Source organism: Thunnus thynnus, chromosome 22, assembly GCF_963924715.1.
Source record: "Thunnus thynnus chromosome 22, fThuThy2.1, whole genome shotgun sequence".
NCBI classification, from domain to species: domain Eukaryota; kingdom Metazoa; phylum Chordata; class Actinopteri; order Scombriformes; family Scombridae; genus Thunnus; species Thunnus thynnus.
The window spans coordinates 19,007,544-19,029,045 of NC_089538.1; the positions used below are offsets into that span (position 1 = coordinate 19,007,544).

At 39.4% G+C, this 21,502-nt stretch overlaps 1 protein-coding gene across 3 annotated transcripts in view; it reads left to right on the forward strand.

The window, feature by feature from the left end:
- The window catches only part of si:ch211-200p22.4 (phosphatidylinositol-binding clathrin assembly protein), an 82,426-nt gene extending 65,453 nt beyond the window's left edge, over positions 1-16,973 (forward strand). For all 3 annotated transcript variants that reach the window (XM_067578971.1, XM_067578973.1, XM_067578972.1), the window contains 6 exons: positions 606-749; positions 1,056-1,086; positions 1,618-1,750; positions 10,360-10,416; positions 10,585-10,701; positions 12,124-16,973. In XM_067578971.1, the coding sequence (XP_067435072.1) occupies positions 606-749; positions 1,056-1,086; positions 1,618-1,750; positions 10,360-10,416; positions 10,585-10,701; positions 12,124-12,138 (497 nt within the window). In that variant the 3' untranslated portion in view covers positions 12,139-16,973. The remainder of the gene's footprint in view (positions 1-605; positions 750-1,055; positions 1,087-1,617; positions 1,751-10,359; positions 10,417-10,584; positions 10,702-12,123) is intronic.
- Positions 16,974-21,502: the final 4,529 nt, after the last annotated feature.

Here is a 21,502-nt window from a genome sequence, read left to right on the forward strand (position 1 = left end):
ATCTAGAACAAGTGCTGCGAGCTACTGAGTCAGGGATTATAGGCTGGCTGCTGATAGAACGAGGCTGCTGTATGACAGTAAAAAAAAAACCGAGAGTATATCTGCTTTAAAACAGGAATCTCTCTCTCTGTGTGTGTGTAGGTAAATGCTGGAAATAGGGCGAGAAGAATTCAATTAACAGGAAGCGGTGGTGAGATTGTGGTCCACATTTAAGAAGGCGCAACTCAGCAATATTCTCAGATCAAAACCGGATCGGCGTCCGGCTCCGCTTCATTAAAAAAAAAAACGGTCAAATAAATCAGTGGATGTTTTTCAAAAGTTTGGAAAATTAGTCTGAAAGTTGAGTCGGACCGAATCAACAACTTCTGCTTCTTGTTCTCTAACCTTCGTCTTCACCTCGACGTTGCATTTTCCTGTGTTTTTTCACATTAACCTTTTTTTCCTCCATAAATAACAATGTTTAATCCCAGCATAATCCAAATAATCTGTACTTTCTTCTCTCTACAGCATGTCTACGTGTCCGAATCGTGTCCCTAACAGCTTGTCGCTTTCAAAAAATCTTTTATTTCACTCATTTTCCACGTACGAATATGTCTCCTCTCCAGGTTTTGATGCTCTAGGAGACCTGTTGAAGCCAACAGTTCCCACACACACCGCGCCTCCTCCTCCTCCTCCTCAAATGGCCATCCATCCCGGAGGAAAGCTGCTAGCCAACGACCTCGACTCCTCTCTGGCCAACCTCGTGGGCAGTGAGTGAAACATCCACACGTGCCGTAGTTGAATAAAGTGTCAATAAAGGGAGAAAGAAACAGATTAGAGGTTGTAGCGTCGCTGTATCTGTAAAGCAGCATTTATACAGGTAGAAGATGATGTAATTTAACTTTAAAGGCCTTTTTTTTTTAACAATAAACCAGTCAATCAAATGATAATATCAGCTACATTGTTAGAATCCGTGTTCATTAGCTTACAGATGAGCTTGAAATACGTAGCTTCTTGTCTCTCCTTTACTCCCTTTTAACTACAATCACTCAGTCTCTGTTTCCGTCCCTCCTCAGACCTGCAGTTTGGTGGGACCCCAGCCAAGAAGTAAGTGTCTGAGTTGTGATGGTACCTTTCACATTAGTGCTCGTAGTCAAAGCTGCTGGATTTATGCAAAAACCCCCCCAAAAACTAAAAATAAAAACCTTCCTGTCATACTTGTTTTTGCTGTTGCCAGTATTCCTAGCTTTACTGCTTAAAAGTAAAAAAAATCAGGTTTATTTAAGTATATAATTGGTTTTAACTGCTTATGTTTGTGACAAAGTGCTTCTGTAGAGAGTTAAAGGCAAGAGAGAAGCAATACAAGCCTTCACATTTTCTGCAGCACTTGCGATATCGCTCGTCTTTTAAAATTCATGATGTAGCCTCACGGGGGAGAAAATGGAAAAAAAATAAAGGAGACTTAGAGAAAGAAAGAAGACTCTACAAGTAAATAGAGCAAATGTTCTGTATTCTCTTTCTTCCAAGACGAGACTTTATGGTGATGTTTGTAAAATTAGTCTCAGGAGTGCAGATGGAAAAGGGGAGGAAAAAACTTCTGAGGTGTTTCGTTGCTCTGCTCGTCCCCCTTTTCACCAGGCCAGAGATGCAGTGGAACCAACCCGGAGAGAAGAAGCTGACGGGGGGCCAGAACTGGCAGAATAAGACCATGTCGACCACACAGTGGGGCCCGGCGCCCATGGCTCCACAGCCCATGCCTGTACCACACGTGGTAAGGAGAAAGACACACTCAGACAAAACACGGCGGCAGAATGTCACCATGTGGTGCCGGTAAACTCTTCAAGGATGGTTCTTTTTGTGGTTTTGGCCGTGATTCCTATCAGAAATAATAACTTGCTTCCCACCCGAGGACAAGTTGAAAAGCACAAGCAGTCAGACCATCAGACAAGTTTTTAAAAGGCCAGATTAGAGAAAGCAAAGGGTGAACAGAACAATTACAACCCGAACCGTTTGTTGTTATCTTCCACCCCAGCTTATAGAGCAACTTCCTGCTTCAGCTATCGAGTTCCTCTCTACCGTGACGTGTTATTGCAGATATTTTAGTCGAGATTTATTTTGGTTTTTTACTTCCAAAATAAAGCAGCTTTGATGATCCGGATATACTGTTGGCTCGTCTCGATTGTCTTGACTGCTTGTGTGTTTTTTTCTCTCGCTCGTAGCAATATCGCCGCTCCAAGTTCTCAGAAACACGAGCCAAAACCATAAAAACAAAGTCCAAGTTGTAATAAACCAGAATTATCCATCACAAGGATTCATCAAGGTGTCTGTAAATCCTGGAAAAGGCTTTTAAAAAAGTGTTTCATCATCTAGATTCTCTTTGAAGTTGTTTTTAAAGGTTAAATACTATTCATTTAATTCAGTTTTAAAGTTGTTTAATGTGCTCTGGCCTCTTATTACATATTAAAGCAAAACTCTTTTGGAAAATAGTCTTATTCTTCCACAGAGTGAGGTGAGAAAAACATACAGTAAATATAAGGCCGGTTAGCTTAAAAAAGTGTTTCATCATCTAGATTCTCTTTGAAGTTGTTTTTAAAGGTTAAATACTATTCATTTAATTCAGTTTTAAAGTTGTTTAATGTGCTCTGGCCTCTTATTACATATTAAAGCAAAACTCTTTTGGAAAATAGTCTTATTCTTCCACAGAGTGAGGTGAGAAAAACATACAGTAAATATAAGGCCGGTTAGCTTAAAAAAGTGTTTCATCATCTAGATTCTCTTTGAAGTTGTTTTTAAAGGTTAAATACTATTCATTTAATTCAGTTTTAAAGTTGTTTAATGTGCTCTGGCCTCTTATTACATATTAAAGCAAAACTCTTTTGGAAAATAGTCTTATTCTTCCACAGAGTGAGGTGAGAAAAACATACAGTAAATATAAGGCCGGTTAGCTTAAAAAAGTGTTTCATCATCTAGATTCTCTTTGAAGTTGTTTTTAAAGGTTAAATACTATTCATTTAATTCAGTTTTAAAGTTGTTTAATGTGCTCTGGCCTCTTATTACATATTAAAGCAAAACTCTTTTGGAAAATAGTCTTATTCTTCCACAGAGTGAGGTGAGAAAAACATACAGTAAATATACGGCCGGTTAGCTTAGCTTAGCTTAGCATAAAGACTGGAAACAGAGGGAAACAGCTAGCCTGGTTCTGTCCTAATTCAGCACCTCTAAAACGCACGAAGTAGCACTTTAGATGTTGTTTGTTTAATCCAACAAAGTGCAAAAACAACAATTCTGCGTTTTACGACTATTTCTTGGCTAGGAGCAGTTGCCAGGCAACCAGCAGAGACAACAGGAAGTTAGCTTGAATTGAACTGACAGACACGAGAGTGGTATCGATCCCTTTAACCCCCGATATGTTGAGCTATTCCTTTTAAACAGTGCAAAATCAATGCGACTGTTTTACTTTTCTGCCAACTTCAGAGGCAAAATTAGTTAAAATATCAACAAAAAGTGCAAAAAGTGAAACATGCAGACACCTTGTTGCACACGCTGAATGCTACACACGTCTTCTATGCATGTGAGTGTTTTGTATGTCGTTGTGTCGTGTGTATAGATGGAAATGTTGGGTGTATGTGAGTGTATTGACTTGTGTACAGCTGCCTGTGTGTGTCTGTGTGTGTCTGTGTGTGTGTGTGTGTGTGTGTGTGTGTGTGTGCTGATCTTGGCAGCTCCTGATTGTCCTCCTGATCTCTGGACTGCAATTTCTGGCTGACGAAGACAAACTGTCACTAACCCTCCACTTCCTCTCTTTCTCTTCTCTCTTCAATATCTATCATTTTTCCTTCCCTCCTCCTCTTCCTCCACTCTCTTTTTTTTTTTTTTTTTCTTTCTCCTGTTGGTTTTATCCTTCACCTCCCGCTGTCGTTCTCTCTCGAATCCCTTCTTCCTGTCCCTCTTCATGCAATTTCTTCCGTCTGTTTTGCACCGTCATCCACTCGTCTTCCTTCCCGTCCTCGACGGTTGTTCTTTTTTATCGCGTCTCTTGTTTTGCGTTGTCATCTGCTCGTCCTGTTTTTCGCCAAACTGCCTTTGACATCTGACCATCCATGTTTTGACCCCTCGTTTTTTCTTTCCTCTCTTTTTATTTCCTTTACTCGTTTCTGTTTTCGTTCTTTCTGTGTCTCTTTTTTACTGTCCTACTCTCTTCCTTTTGGCTCTTTGTCTTCCTTTTTCTTGTTTTTCTCACCATATATCTCGTTCTCTTTCTTGCTATCCTTTTCTATTTCTCTATTCCTCCCATCCTTTTCTTTTCCTCTTTGAAATTCTCTTTGTTTCACCTTGTCATAATTCACAATTTCTCCCGTTTCCCTCCTCATTTCATCATCAAATCCACTCTTTTTCCCCCCACTTTCTCTCACCCTCCTCCTCCCTCTCTCCTCCGTCTCTCTTCATCTCTCTTTCTTCGTCTCTCCATCTCTCTCTTGTCTTTTGTCTTTTTTCCTTGTTGCGTCCTGATGCAGAATGGAATGTTCTATACTAGTTATGTAAGTACTTATCTCTGTTTAGTAAGACAAGACTCACCAAGCTGCTCAATAACCTCTAATGTGCTGCCACTATCTCTCACTCCTTCCTTCCTCTTCGTCTCTCTCTCTCTCTTTCTCTCTCTCTTTCTCTGTCACCTCTTCCTCTCCTTGGAGACGCTTGTTTGAAAAGTATTTGCTTCTGGCCGCATCTCTCATCTCTGCTACAGGTTAATGTTGAAGACTAGTTATATAAGCGTTAATACCGATACCAGAAAGTGAGAACAGAGTGCTTCCTCAGCCTTCCTGTGTTGCTCTCCTCCTTCTCTTAAAAAGATTTGGTGCTATTTTTTTGGCGTTCGTCTTCGCTAAATGGATACGTCTGGTGGAAAAAAGAACAAAAAACAACAATGAATGTGTCTCCAAAGCCTGATATGGCTTATTCTTCTGTGCCATAGAGCTCCGTATTTGTCCAAAAGCTACACAAAAACACATCATTGAGCCACACCATCATACTAGTTGACACGTTCTTTCATCACGAGTATCTATTTTCAGTTAAATCTTACATTCGCTGCCCTGCTATTCGCCAGAACACCAAAACTGCAGCTGGAAGTCGTCCCGAACTCCCGTAACAAGTAACATGTGCTAAAAAAACTACAGCGTCCAGCTGTTTCAGGAAATGACTGTGTGTCTCTTTAAAAAAAAAAAAAAAAAAAAAGAAACTATATATTTGTGATCTGTTTTTAGTAGGAACAAATTGGCTGAGGGCTGAGAGCCATAGAGACGGGCTGAGGAAGATGGAAAGTACTGAGAGACGGACTAACACGTTGTTGGTTTTGGTCTTTTTTACGGGATAACGCCAACCTTATCCTTAAAAAAGCCCTGCGACATCTGCCGACAGACTAAAGAGGTTAAGAAGATCTATAATCATTGTTCGGTTTGTGTCAAAAACCTAAAGACGGATGAGAGGAAGTTAAACTAAAGCAACTGATTTCTGAGGATGTGATGTTCAGTGGCTTTTACGTGCACTTAAGTGACCAGGTTACGTGGGAAATCCAGGAACGCAGTGACTGTAAATCCTGTTTAGTGATAGAAAACGCTGCTTCCTGACTTTTTTTTGGTGTTTGTGTCGGTCGCAGCACCTGCGCATTAGAGAGAGACAGGGCAGAGTTCCTCCTAACAGCACCAAAGTGTTTGAATTTAACAAATAGTCCAATTTTCAGCAGTGGAAACCGACTTATTTAGACTTCTACATCTACTTTGTTTCAGCTGGACTCATTTTAAATACAAGGACAAGTTGTTCCGTGTATTAATCTTCCTTCCAGCCCCTCTGCTGTGTGCTTTCTCCAGTCTGCAGTCTTTTGTTATGCACATTTGTACTTGCAAAAAAAAAAAAAAAAAAAAGCTGATTAGAAACCTGGTTATACATGTAAGGGAAATCTACCTGGGGAAACCAGAGTTCTCTAATCCTCCTACCCCCGAATACAGAAACCAGGTTTCTCATTTACTTGACAGTTAAGAAATCAGCTTACTGGGAAAAAAAAGCTGATTGTAACCTGGTTATTTAAGTGCTTGTAAACACAATGGCTGCCTTATAGGACCTTTTGAATGTCTCAGAAGAAGGTCGAGCGAGAACATAAAGTCCCTATGGAGATTAATTTAGAGGCACAATGCAAAGACGTGAGGATTGTTCCCTCAGCGAGTCTTTTGCCCTCTGCATACAACAAGTCTCTACGTCGTGTGGTCGGCAGTGAGCTGCCTTTAGCAGGACAAGCAAACACAAATGCATCCATGAAAAAATAATGCTTTTTTTTCTTGCTTACAAATTGAAAATATTAATAGAACTGCTCATTATTGTCCCCGAGATTATTGTCTCAAAAAACAGCAAACCTAACCTCCATGAGGCATGAAAAATATGCCATGGCAGCGTGTGGCGGTAATATATATAAAAGACATCACAGGTAGCAGAGCAAGTCGAGTAAGTAGGTTGTCATGAAACACCCACAGCTGAGATTCTCGCCAGAAGGGCAAACGCTGCAAAAGGTTTTTCTCTGCCAGCCACAAAAGGACGCCGAATGCCAGCCGCAAATCCAGCAAAGCCTGTTACTTATTTAACCTTCACTTTACCACGTCCTGCCATTTAAGGTCAGAAGTGTGACTCACAGAGAAAGCCTTGAAAGAAGAAAGTCGCCTTTTTTTTTTTTTTTTTTTTTTAGAGGGAGACTGTAAAGGGAATCGCAAAAAGTTCAGCTCTGACTGACTAAAAAACTCCCCCCTGAGAGGGAAAGGGGAGATATATACATAAAGGTAGGTGGTATGATAGATATCGAAAAAATGACAGATTTTGAAAAAAATAAAATGAATGCACAGGCATGCTGGGAGGGAGACAAGCAAGAAACAAGAACGAGAGAGTGATAGAAAGACTGAAACAATAGTAGAGTGTAAGAAGGACGATCAGATGAACGTAAAGCAGAGAAAGCTGAAAGACGGATGGTCAGAATGACCGATAGAGAAGGTGTAACGGTGTATAAATGTCATCTCACCTGCTCTGTTTCTCTCTGACATCTTGTCATATTTAAAAAAAATAAATAAATAAAATGATTCTCACTGTCTTGGTGCACAAACAGGCGTAAAGACAGACGGACCAGTCAAACATAAAGACAGATGATTATCTAACTGAATCGTGTTTCAGGTGCAGATGATGAGCAGTAAAGTCAGTTTAATCTTTAATCACACTTTCAAATACTAAAAAAAAAAACCCGAAGCCTCCGGTGTGATACTAACTGAGCAATTTTTATTACATATTTGACAGATAAATTCAACTCTTTTTCTGGCCGAATTGGATTCTTTCCTTTTTCTCCTCTTTGGCAGCCGGCCCGCTCTGCTGAAGTCAGAGGGGGGGGGGGGGGGGGGAGTCCAAGAGATCAAACTGATCAATGCTTATGATCAACTTTCACAGGATGCTGCCCGGAGGCTGGAATTAAAAGCCAAATACCCGATCAATCACATTGATAAGCCCCTGAGATCGGTTCACTGGTTCACTAAACTGAACCTGAAACGTTTTCCTGATCTTCCTCTCTTATCGAAGAATCACTTCCCCTTTCTTTCCTGTTTTGAAATCCCCCAGAAGCTCAGCTGTTTAAGTATTTGGCTCAATTTCCACAAAAACTTTAAACATAAAAGATAATAAATCATGCAGTAAGTTTTTTTTTTTTTTTAGAGAAATACAACATAATTATGTTAACATACCTGAATTTGAATCGTTATTTGACAAATGATGCTGTCAAATATTAACTAACTCATCAAAATAGCATGCAGTGGTCTTTTCATCATGATTACACAAATACCAACGAAGAAAAAAAGGTGCAATTTCTCCTTATTCTTCAAGTCAGTATTTGAAAAGTTATAAAGTCTGTAACAAAAGTTGACAAGAAACATGGTGAAATCTTTAGTTGTCAATCCAAAACCCTGCTCCTAGATCTCACTGTGAGACTCGTCCAGTGAGCAATCGATTCGGAGTTCTGACAAGCAGAAGACAGCCTGAGAAAACGTTCTGACACTGTCAGAAATTTGATGCTACAACCCACATCTACAAACGAACCAATCAGAATAAGACATGAAACGACACAGAATACGCTGGTCAGCACGATGTTTCATAAATGCAAGTGACTTTGCTGCATTTTCAGAAACATATGAGCAAGTAGATGATGTTCCTCTGCTTTTATATACGTTTTTCTATGTACATCATAGTGTTAAGATTCACCATATACACATACATATATACATAATGTACAGTCTGACACAGATTGCGACCAAGAAGGCATCTTGCACAATGTGACACGCAGTAAACTTACATGATCATTGTTGTCGAACAGTCTAAAGACACCTTAAGAGTGTATTTATTGAGTTTGCTGTGTCTCTGTAAATATAAATAATGAAGTCTAGAGTTTGACTCCTCTACATTCCTACAAAGCCAAACGATTACTGTGGCTCCTCTTCACCGCAATCAGTTCACTGTTTCTGCTCCGTAACAACCGCAAAGTTTGTTTTTATTCAGCGCACCAAACCCTAATATATTCACATCATTTATTAAGTTTAATCATCTATAATACTGGAAGCTACAGTAATACTTTAATGCCAGAAATCATAAGACATTAAACCCAAATTTGCACAACTGTAACAGACACTCAATACATCAATTTGACAGTAATCAAAAGAAAAGAAAAGTGCCTCTTTTTTTTCCTTTTTAACTATTGAAAAGAAACAAAAAAAGCACTTTTAGCTCTGAATGTTTAGGAATAAGTATTGAAACTGAACTTTTTGTGTTAAAAGTTTCAAACAGCTATTTGCATGAAGAGTTTTACACAGTAAAAGTCTTATTTTACACAGTAAAACTCTTATTTTACACAGTAAAACTCTTGTAGAAACTGAGCCAAAAACTATCATTATATACTGTAACGCAACCAACATGAGCTGCTATTTGTTTAAAGCATTGATTAAAGTGTCGTTGCATAAGTGGCAATTAAAGGATAATTAAAGTGTAGTTTTATTTTTGCCTGTAAAAAAAAAAAAAAGGGCTAAACCCTACCGTTAGACTTCCTTGATTAATGTAATCCATAATTTTACACAAGACTGCTAAGTTAATACAGTGTACGACTCCACCACATTGCTAATTATAAGTTTTATGGAAGGGATGTACGTCTCCCCAGCAAAACAGAGCCATAACATCCAGCTGGAGACTTTTAAGTACTTTCAATATCGCTGCGATGATTGAGGCGTTATAAAGGCATGTTAAGAAAAACGCCACAGTTGTCTCGTTTACGGTGATGGATGAGGTTTGTGACGGCAGCGGCCTGTTTCTGCAAGCTGTTCTTTTAATGGGTTTTTCTAAAACAGTCGGAGCCTGCGGCGACTTCCGGGTGAGCGGACTTGACCGGCAGCTTGTGACTGCAGCAAATATTGTACATTTTAATACAACAGGAGCAAAAAAAAAATAAATAAAAAATCACTCTTGTCTTGTCTGGTACCATCTGTAAATGCTAGCAGGTATCCCCCAAACCCCCCCTCCTCATTGAGAAATTGTGATCCTGTAATGTTTGAGAGAAGTTGTCTTGTTACTCTACAACTCCTCAAACTGTGAAATGACTGCAGGCGATAGACAACTCCTCTGACATCTGTTAATATTAATACTAGTGAATGTGTTATAGATTGCTTGCTGTTGTGCAAGAGGCACCCTGCACCATATCTTCTACTTCTCATCTTGTAAACTGATTTTTTTTTTTTCTCTCCTCCTCTGGGACGTTCGCTGATACTGTACCGCGGACGCTCACGTACTATAAATTACCCAATTTTTTTTTTTTTTTGACGAGAGAGCGAGGGGGGGGGGGGATCGTCGGCTTTGATGCAGATATGCGCGAGGTTGTAAACGACAGCTGCAAATTGCCCGTCACGTCGAATTTGAGGCCCGCTCAGCCGTAGTGAATTTGATTTGTGAAGTAAGGAGGGCAGAGCTTAAACGCTGTCCTATTGAGCCGCCACCCCCCCCCCCCCTTTCCACACACCCCCCCTTTTTAAATCTGTGGTAATGATTGCTCCCAGTGGGATTACACTAAGTACCTCTGCTGCATGCTGCGTTGTTGTGCTCCTGATGTGCACACACTTTATCACCATTAAATGTATTCTCCTTGCACATACAGGAGCCTGTATGTATTTTATTTATTGCTCTCAGAGTCAAACAATTCCAGTAGAGGCGGATGTCTGTCAGAGCTTTTTTTTTTTTGCTTTTCTGCTCTGTTGGCAGCGACCTCTGCCTCCTTTTCCAGCTTCTCCGAGTTGATTCCTGGCTTCTGCTTTTCTTCCTCTGCAGGCTCCAGCTCCCATGGCTTTCCCCATGACCACACCGCAAGTGCCTGTGTATGGAATGGTGAGTCTAATTGACATATAGTGCACTACATATATGCAGAATATACAGTAAGTTGCTGCTATTTCTGTCTTGTTTTTTTGTTCTTCTTTTTGTGCCTTTCTCACTCGGTTTTTCTGTCCTTGTCTTGTTTTTGCGTCCGTCTTTCTCTACCTTACCTCTCTTCTTCAGGTCCCTCCCCAGATGGGTCAGATGGGCGGGGTACCAGTGATGGCTCCTCAGCCAATGATGTACAACCAGCCTGTTCTCAGACCCACTAACCCCTTCGCACCCATGCCCGGAGCCCAGGTGAGACACACTTTTTAAATTAAATATACTGTGTTTTTATATTCACACATCTTTTAAAGTATTAACTTACTAATAATGTAACAACATGTCTTTTAACTGGGTTGAAAATGTAGTAAAACCTGTAAATGTTTCTTTTTCTTATGATTTAGTCACAAACAGTCGTGTTCTCATATCGGCAAACGTATGAAGTCACAGTTAATAATCTTGTAAAATGTACAGAAACAAGACAAAATACACTGTTAGACAATATGGTTGATGTAACAACAACACAAGTTATGAGTTTCATTCAGCTCATATATAAAACATAGTTTATGTTAATGATGAACTGTATTCTGATGTATTTGAAGATATATGCGCATATCTGTAGCATGTTATGTTTTGAGTGTGAGCAGTAATCAGGAACAGATTTTTGTCTAATTTGTTGGGACATATATTGCAATTTCTGATGTTTGTAACATTATCAGTTTCTATCAGTATGTTATGTTCATGTAGAAACTGATAATGTTACAAATTTCAAAAAATGCAATAACAGCTTAGTTGTAATGATGCTCAGATGACAAAGTGTAAATTTTACACTGTAATTTTTGAGTATGTACTTTAATAAAATTACAGATATAAAAAAAAAAGATGGACACCCTTTTATCTACTATTCATCCACTGCTGTGTAATCACACTAAACAAGACAGTTGTAGAAATGTTCACAATATCATTGTATTTATTCAAGTCAGGAATAATAACTGGTTTTTGTTAATTTCCTTTGTGTAAATGTGTGGTTGCCGATTTTTTTTGTTTGTTTTTTTTTTGCTGTAAACCAACTTTTGAAACAAGAACCAACACAATCTTACAGATAAAAAGTTGACCTCAAAGAGGTTTTTGCCACTAAAGCCTCGCTCGGTCCAGTATGACCAGTAGCTTGAGTTGACTAATGTTAGCAAACTTTAGTTAGATATTGTTATGTAACTGACAAGACTGAGTCAGTTAGCTCTTCTCTACATGTGCTACTATTATGCTGCCTTTTAGCATTAATCATTATCCCGTCATGGTGGTCAAAGCATTTCAAAAAAGTTACACATTCTCACTTTTAAATATAATAATGTCTAATCGTGTATCATCATCAGCAGGTACATTATGTCAGTGGGTTACAACCAAAGATGTATTTTCTCCCTTTTTGTATAAATACTTAAAACTACTTCACATGTCTGAAAAAAGCAAAAATTTAAGGAATGTCTGAAAAAGTTTGTGTGGCATGAATATTTGTTTTTCCTATCCTGGTAATCACCACCCGTGTAATCCATCTCACTGTATTTAACACTCTGATTGAGAAATTCTTTGTCCACACTTGGACCAATCCAAAATGGATTTCAGTAAATTGGTTGAACGATCAAAACAAACTGTTTCTCTTTTTCCTTCCACTCTATTCAGATGCAGTTTATGTAATCCAGTCAGGGGGGAAGCAGAGTGCCAAAAGCGACAAACAAACAGCAGAAGAAGAAGAAGAAGAAAACACACAAAGAGGACGATCAGATGGACGGAGGAATGATTTGATCAAGCTAAAACGACTAAGAGACAGACAGACGACAAGATAACCAACCGACACCAAAAAACAAGCTGGAAAGACGAGGAGAAGATGACCCTAACAGAGGATGGAGGGATGTGGGGAGGAGGAAGGGGGGAGGACGTCATCCTGCCTGGTCGTTGTCTGAAACAACTCCTTGCAAACATTTGTGTGTGTGTTTGTGTGTGTGTGTGTTGCTACTTTCTGTTATATTGTCCGATTTGTGTTTTAAATCCTATCGATGGAGTGACGATTCAGGAGACGGTATAACGATGAGAGAGAAAGATGGAAGGAAAGATGAAAGAGGAGAGGAGAGGGGATGTAGGAAATCCTACCTCTGGTTTTCAGTCAGACTGTATCTGACTGCCGTGAGAGTCTCAGCTGCAGAATTAGCTTTATTTCATACTGGTGCTATTTTGTCCCCTCTGGGTTACTGTCCGCCTGCAACGGCAACTTGGGAGCACTTAGCAGAGGACAAGTGTTTGTTTAGTGTGTGTGTGTGAGAGAGAAGGTGTGTGTACTTGTAGTATGTTTGTACGTGCGCAGCAGTTGTTTCAGACAATACCTTCGCAACCGACCTCCTCTCCATCCCCTCCCTCATTCGCTGTCTGCGTCCGCGACTGTCCAATCAGCGAGAGATTTAGAGGCAAATCTTCTCAAAGTGTGTTTCCCGTAGTTTTTCCGCTCTGTTGGGGGGATATCTTTGTATTTTTCGATCCGTTTCCTTCTGCAACCTCTCCTGAAATGTCCTGAATATCGGGGCTTGTACAGCAATTTGTTGAACCATTTGTTAATAGTAGATGAGCGTTTGTTGTTATGGGTTTTAAGCTGAAGTCTCCATACTGCATTCATTTCTCCTCCTGAAGCTACAGATACACACAGATATACAGGGGTTAGCGGTGACAACATGCTAGCACGGCGCAGATGTGTCTAAACTGTCTGTGAACCAAATTTTACAATATATTACAATATTTTTCTTAAGGCTTGGTCACACCAGACAGTGGCAGAACATAAATCATGTGCGTCTTTGTAAAATATTTGGTTCTAGAGGCTTCGAGAGCTAACCGCTAACGTGCTAGCCAGCCGGGAACAAGCTAGCGCTACGTCACAATAGCTCCTTTCTACTTTCTCCTGGCATTTTGTTCTCCAGATTGTATATAATTTAATTTAATAAAGAGTTACTGAAGTGGGAAAAGAATCTTGAGCTAATCTTGTTGATAAGTAAGCTCTTCATAACCGTCTCAAGCAGCGGAGGGTTAAATAAAAGTGGATGATGCAACACAGCTAATGAGCTACGATAGCTTCCTCCATTTTGGACTCTCCCCTCCGCCAGCACTGTCAAGATGGCTTACTACTGGTTAGTGGCACAAATTAGTGTGTCAAACATACCAAAAGTTGAACCTGATGTAAAAAAATTAGCGTGGATGTGAGCTAATCTACTGATCACAGCAATTCCAACAGAATGAATCGATTATGCACCAAATTTCAGCGTTTTGTTTTTTTTTTAAGTGCTGGTGTGACCTCACCTTTAGCCATACATGTTTATCATTGACCGTGTTTGCTGCTTTTACTCTTTGCAGAGTCTAAAATGACAAGACATTTGTTAATTCGCCACGCTAAAGAGGCTACAGGGTGTTTATTAGCATACATCACCTGTTAGCGCCTGGATGACCTGCGTGTATCTGTTCTTATTGTCTTCATCAACTCACCAACCAGATTCAGACATCAAAGGTTTCTAAAAAAAGAAAAAAAAGAGCTTTTTCATTCAGAACAAGCTATTGGCAGATCCACATTATGTGCCAATGATTAATGACAGCAGCACTGAGTGAGTGAGTTAAATGTTACTGAATCAAATTCATTTTAAATTGCACTGAGTCAAAGTGAGTAGCTTCAAGTGTGACTCTCGTCTGCACCGAGAGCCAAACGACACTGAACCTTTGGCATCACTCTCGCTCTTGTGGTTCCAGGAAATTTTGGAAATCAAATTTGGAATTTTTTTTTTTTTTTTTATGAGGTCATGGCCATTCGTCAGCCAAAGCATCCGTCGCCATGATTTTGACTGTTGGAATATTTTAGGCATCATACGTTTTTAGTGAGTGTTCACGTGTGTGTTCGCACAGTTGTGTGTATGTTTTTTCCATTGAGGGCTATTTCTGAGGGTCAAAGTGTGTCAAATTTTGAGCCGAATATGAGCCAGTGAGTTTGACACGGTACGTGCTTGTTTTGTTTTTGTAAAATCGAATTTTGTTGCAAAATGCACATGCGAGAATTTTGCACTGAAGTGACTATCGTGCCGTAGTAGAGCTGTCGCCAGTTTTTCTGGCGCGAAAGTTGGAAAAAAAAAAAGGAGATTTGAAGTTTGTATAGATAGTTTGGGGTTTTACAATAACAAGTTTGTCTAATCTACCAGCCACTTTGGCAGGTAACTAAAAGTTATTTTCCTGCCGTTCTAACAATGAACTTGAAACTTTTTTGTAATCCCGTCCCCCCCCCCCCCCGGTCCCAGTCCAGCGTCTACATCCCAACCATCAGTGATAGTCCAGTCGTATCGCACCCATCACCCACTCTGCTGTGAAATCTCTAGAATCTTACTTCAGTCTCTCAACTCTGTCTAGTCGGTCTATCTCTAGAATGCTTTTTTAGCCTGCTTCGGCACTGTTTGGTATGTGTAGATATGTAAAAAAAAAAAAAAAAAAATTAAAAAAATACTAATAATAACCAGTTTCTGTCTAGATTGTCTGCTCACGCCATCATTGTTGGATAGTTATTGCTCTTAGACGCTTCTTGTCGCAGTCTTGTGTTAGCTTTAGACTCTCTTCATCGTATCCTCCTCGTAGAAACACCTCCTGCTGTAGGTTTTCCCCCACCTTGTCCAATCCTCTGCCAGTGTCTAGTAACTATAGCTCTATTATCTCTCTTGGTGTCTCTGTCTTTTAGCTGTAAGCCTTTCGGAGGCTCCTCCGGTTCAGGCTTTGTGGTTCGCTTTTCTCTAGCTTTTTAGCGCGCACTTTCTTCTCACCGTTAGCATCGCTCCGGTGTCCGGTAGATAAGGTCCTCGTCTTTTATTTTTCTTTTCTGGTTTTTTTTTTTTTTTCTTCCCACGTCTCAACAACATCAACCATCTCCGCCTCTGGTAATGATGTCAGCAGCCTACAAACGGTCTCTGATTGGACTGTTGAAGCTAGACAGCGAATCACATGCGTGGATATCCAGGTCTTTTGCGGCAAACGGGAGACTTTGTTGGCTAACGGAGAGACATATAGCACTAGCCACTTTGGCGGTCCACCAGCCGTTGTGCAGGGGTATTTCTCAGTGTATTTTAAACATCTGTTTGGCATTTTCTAGTATTGGGACAGTTGAACAAAGCTCCAAGTTAGAAATAAGGAAACATTTAGTTTAATTCTTGGTTTTTGTGCCAAACCATCTCCAAAAGTTTGTTCATGGAGCTGAAAATCCTTCTCTCCAAGATCTAAAACAAAGGTACCTCTTTTGCTTTTGGCTTCCAGCTTGAACACTCATAAAACTATTATCTTAATGGATGTCTGTGCTTTTTGGCACTAAAAATGACTTCTAATAATGGTTCTTTATTTTCTGGGATTTACTGTCTCTAATCTGCTGTGATAAATTGGCTCTTTGGAAAAAAAGAGAAGTCGATCCAGAATCGGGTCATCACCACACTGCATCTGGAAAATAAAAATAATTCATATCAGGTCTAACTGCAGATCTGTTAGTTGGTAAGAAAATCCTCAGAATACAAAATTGTTTGGTTTTGGTGTGTCAAACAGCGAAATCAGTGCCAGGATGTTTATTTTCAGAATCTTCTTAATGAAGGTTAAATCAAATGGTATAAAAGCTGTTTATCCGTTGAACACAGCTCTTAAATCGACATATTGTTTTCTTCTCAGTCAGTTTTTTTTTTTAAACTTTTCCTTTTCCTTTCCATCCATTGTTCCTTTTTATAATGAAATTTCTCTGCATGGAATCCAATCCTGCCTGTTGCGATGAGGTTTTTCTTTGTCTGTGTGTCTCAAGTGGTTTCAAAATGGTCAAATTTTTTGGTAGGGGGGGATAGAGGGAGAGCGTAGAAGAGGGAGACTACTGCGGCTTTTTTGAGTCTCATGAACGTCTTCTTGGCGTCAATTTAACTGCCAGTGATTATTACAGCTTTATCATGTAGGTCATTTTGATTACTCGTTACAGTATTTATCCAGGGAGGGGGGGGTTTGGCCGAGCATGCGGGCTCTTTTTCGGCAACTCCCTTTTTCCAGTACAACCACTGTTTTCTGGTGTTGGCCATTTGGGCATCTCGGTAGTACTTCTTTTTATCTTTTATCTCCTGCCCAAATTGTCAGATCAGACCAGGCAAACCTCGTGGCTTACGTTACCAAGGTTCTCTCAACTTTTAAAAGCTGCTACCGCCTCTCTGCATTGTTGTAGCATGAATCTAGGTGGAGAAGGATTAAACCTTGATGTCATATACAAATTACTGTCCTCTGCTAAGGCCAAGTGTATCAGTCGTCCAGAGAGCAGACTCCTCTCTGTCGAGCCATCTCCCCCTCTCTTTCCGGGGGTCGGTGAGTGCATGGTTATACCGTTGTCGATGTTTATTATTGTCTTTTTTTTCCCCCCCCCCCCTAAAAAGCATGATATGACAGTGATGATGGTGATGATGATGATAAACTCTCTCCTCTTGTAGTCTCTGTTTTAAAAAACAAAACAAACAAAAAAAAAAACAGGCAACCAGACGAGGTGAAGGGGCGAGATGGATCTAGTCTTTCTTGACCAATCATTTGCCGTCCAACGACAGCAGGTTCATTACTTTGTCGGACTGAATCTGACAGCTGTTTGTGCTGTCGATAAACGAGCCACTGTAGCAAAACAGAGCGCCAAACTTTTTCTTTTTTTTTTTTCTGTGTGTGCGTGTGTGTGTGTGTGTGTGTGCGTGTGTGTGTGTGTGTTACTTTTCCCAAAGATGTCACATTTGTTACTTGCAGCACATACCCTCAATGGCAACCTGTGCTTTGGATTCTCCACTGTTGTGGCGCCATCTGCAGGTCGCTGTGCGCGTTGCAGCCGTGGCAGCGTTTTAAGAAGAGAAAAATAACAAGATTCATTCGAAGTCACAAAAAAAAAAAAACCCACGAAACGAAATGAAATTAAAAGGAAACCGAGAGAGGCTGTTTTAACAGATCAATTTCCTCATTTTGTCAGTGAGTCGGTGTGTGTTGAATTAAAGATCTCTTGTGCACGTTCTGTTTTTTCTACATCTGTGTTTTTTGGTAAGAACCCTCGGATTGCTGCCTCACTATTCTGTATATAGAGAATACACACATTCACACTCACAACACAGAGCTTAAATACATACTCTCATAATCCGCAACTGCATTATTTTCATTTACTCGTTTTTTTTTTGTTTTTGTTTTTTTTCTGAACATGAAAGATATTAGCGTTATTACAGCAGTATATAGGTATGATTACTACTCAGTGGGGGCGGGCTAAACAGACAGACGATGCAGATTTTGAGGGCTGCAGACCTCCCCGTACATCAGGATCAGCCATGAATTCTCAATGATGCCAAATGTTTTTTGAGCAGAGTACACCTTTTAAATCTGTCTCTCTCTCTCTCTCTATCTCTCTATCTCTTCTCTTCTCTGTCTCCTCCCCCCCATCTCTTTGTACATTTTTTCTATTTATTTAAAGCAGAAATATATGGATTGTATCGAGCATGGAAAGGCAAACAAATGTTACAGTTGATAAAAAAAAAAACTTAAAAAAAAAAAAACATCACAGGCTTTTATTTTACAGCAGTATATTTGTTTATTCTAGGGATTTGTTTTCTCTCTCTTTTTTTGGAAGAAATAAAAAGTCATTTTCCATTCCTAAAGTTTGTCTGTTTCTGCATTTTTCTTTAGACTCTACCCTCTACCCAACCCTTAAAATGAAATACCAGATGATAAAAATTCAAGTCCTTGAAATGTCAAACAGTGGATCCTCCGATTCTTAATTGCGGTGCCGGAGGGCTTCAGAGTTTGTTTTCTTAATTCTAATGAGATCTCAAGCCATGTTTTAACCCATCCACTATGTTTTTTTACCAGTTTTATATTTTACCGCAAAAATCGTCTTAGATTTTTACTGTGATTGGCAGGTCATGCAATTACTTTTTAACATTGTTTATCCTGCAAAAGCAACACCTGATATCTACAACTTATTCACTGTGGGCCACCATGCATGTTAAATGCGCTGCTCAATGGTAAATACTAGGAGAGAGTCTTATTAAAGCACTCTCCATGTCTGTTTTCCCACCTACGGACCTTTTTCACTGCAGACATAATGAGTTGTCATGGTAGGAAAAGCACAAGTGTTACTAATGACATTAACAACAGCTCTAAAATATTCAAGAATCCCAGTGAGCCAGCATGTAAAATATGAAGCAGCTAAATAGAATTCAACCATCATTCGTTTTATTATTGACTCCTGAGCTTTTCCCTCTGTCATAACAACATTTCTTCTGTGAAAAACGTCTATCATAAGTCTTAAATCAATGGTTTCATTCAACACTCATAAAATCTGCAATTTCAACGCTGATATTTAAAGGTGATACTTGTAGCATTTTTGCACAACCGCATTCATTTTGAGACCAGAGTATTTAATACTTGTAAATGAAACTATTGCAGGAAGACTTAACGACACACTGGCGGCATATGATGTCAAAACACCAACATGTATTTTCTACGTTAGCATACACGCTAGTAGCATCTGTGCATCAGTTTGTAGGGATATGATGATCTTTTTTCCAGCGTTGGCTCACATTATCTCTCCAAAAAAGCAGGAATTTTATCACATTTGCTCTTAGATTCAGCATACACTGCACCTTGACTGTGTGGTCTGTATGTTTTAAATTTTGTATATGTTTGTGTATGTTTTAAAGGTTGTGTTGCGATACTGTGGTTTGACTTTGGCGGGAAATTTGCTGGCTGGATTTACGCCACAAAACAGGAAGAGAGCTAAATTTTCCCAAATAAGATTGAAAGAAAATCACTTTCAACATGTTTATCTACTTCTAATGACATGTCTTAATATAAAAACACAAAGGTAATCTGTAATAAGAGAAGTAACCAATAGAGAGTGATATTCTAATGTGACAAAAAAACAATCATAATTGATGCTACACTATTTGAACGCAACTTATGTAGAGTCACCTGCATGTTAAAACTGAAAATGTAAAGGGTATAGTCTACTGGGTTTGCACATCACCAGTTTATGTTTATTTGTGGTTATTTGTGTCAGCACTGATTATTAATGCTGCACCTTTAACTCATGGATATTTGTTACAAAATGATGCTCTGACTCTTATCTTAAGGATTTTGGCTGAACTGAAATGTAAAAATTAGTGGTTAACGACACTGTTAAAGTGTTGTTAACCATCTAAAATAATGTAAAACTTAACTAAACATCGTCTTTTAGTTAAATTCTGTTTAAATTGTTGACATATTAACAATTAGCTGGCAGAGAACATTTCCCACCACATAATATGATCATGTTTCAAAGCTATAAACTATACTTGCACACTACACTTAAGTAACACCTTCAAGATTTCCTATAACGGTGGGAAAACTTGTTGCGGCTTCACCAAACTAAACATACAATTACCACTCGTTTCCATTCAGGTAGTTACTGTTTTCCTGTGTTGTGTTTTGTGTTCACCTGTAGGCGATACAGATACACCTGTGTATTCCTGCTTGTTGTGACACGCTGACCTACAACAGCCTGGCGTGATTCTCTCTGCTATTGTCTGTTATTACAGTGACTTCAGCGCTCCCACAGCGAGGGATTTAAAAGCAGGTTCCCACCTCCTGACTCCCACTGAGCTCAGCATAATGAAACTGTGTACATTTGTCGCACAGTCACATCAAGAGGCTTTCACAGTTGCCGGGGGTGATGGTCGTATTTCAGGGGGTTTTTTTTGTTTTTGACTAAGTGGTCCTTGGTAAGGCATGTATCACTCAAAACATACTGCGCCTGACAAACAGCAGTGTTTTGTCTTTACTGAATAATTTATTGTCGTACCACCTGCAGTCGCTGGCAATTTGTCTGTGTGTGTACCCAGGATGAAACATATTTTGGCACAAAAATATATCAACCAAACCTTTAAAACCCCTTGAAACAGTGCCTAACCTACTGATAAACACATTTAAATTTATGAAATATAAATTTAACTCCTGCCTTATATTAAAAGCCACAGTATATCATCTCCTCTCTAAAGAAGAACTTGTCAGAGCAGTATGTCGGCTCTGTGGGTGTCTAGCTTATATGCACATGTATATAACCTCTAAACAGCTAATTTTATTAACGCACATTGATGCCAGTGACTATTCGGGTTAAACATTTTGTGAAATGTGTTCTTTTGTTATCCTAATTTATGTTCTTGCTGAAAGTTAGATGATAAGATTGACTTGAGGCCAGAAGGCAATTAGCTTAGCTTAGCTTAGCTTAGCATAACGCCCGGAAGTAGGAGGAACCCTCTCCGAAGTTTAAATATGCTTATTAACACCTTTATAGCTCACTAATTAACATGTTGTGTCTTGTTTGTTTAATCTGTACATAAATGGAAAAGTAAAAACAACAGTTTCTGATTTTAGACACATATACGTGCTGGAACAAGAATTTATCAGTCTGCCCAGCAATCAATAGTTAGGTACGGCACACAACTGCCTGTAAAACCACAACTTTTTTAGATTTTTGTTTGTGTACAGATTAAATTAACATACAGCATATTCATTTGTTAGCTTTAAATATGTTGGTAGTGTAGGTGTATTTTTGAACTCTTGACAAGCTGTCTGTTTCCCCCGCTACATACAAGCCTTCATGCTAAGCTAGGCTAATCGCCTCCCTGCTCCATACTTAACTCAGACACATGACAGTGGTATCGATTATCTGCAGTTTCTGATTTTAGACGGAGAAGGAGTTACATGCTGGAAGTATTTCTTGGCAAGAGTTTCTCCACCTGCCCTGCAGTCAAGAAATAATCACAGCACACAACTTCTTGTAAAACCACTACACAAGTGAACAAACAAGATACAACAAAGTCATTTGTTAGCTTTAAACGTGTTGCTAGGTGTATTTTTGAACTTCTCCTGCTACGAGCCAACCAGTCTAAGCTTTTTCCTCCATACTTGCCATTTTTACACTTGTCTTTGTGTGCAGATTAGACAGCATGTTAATTTATTAGCTTTTAACATGTTGGTA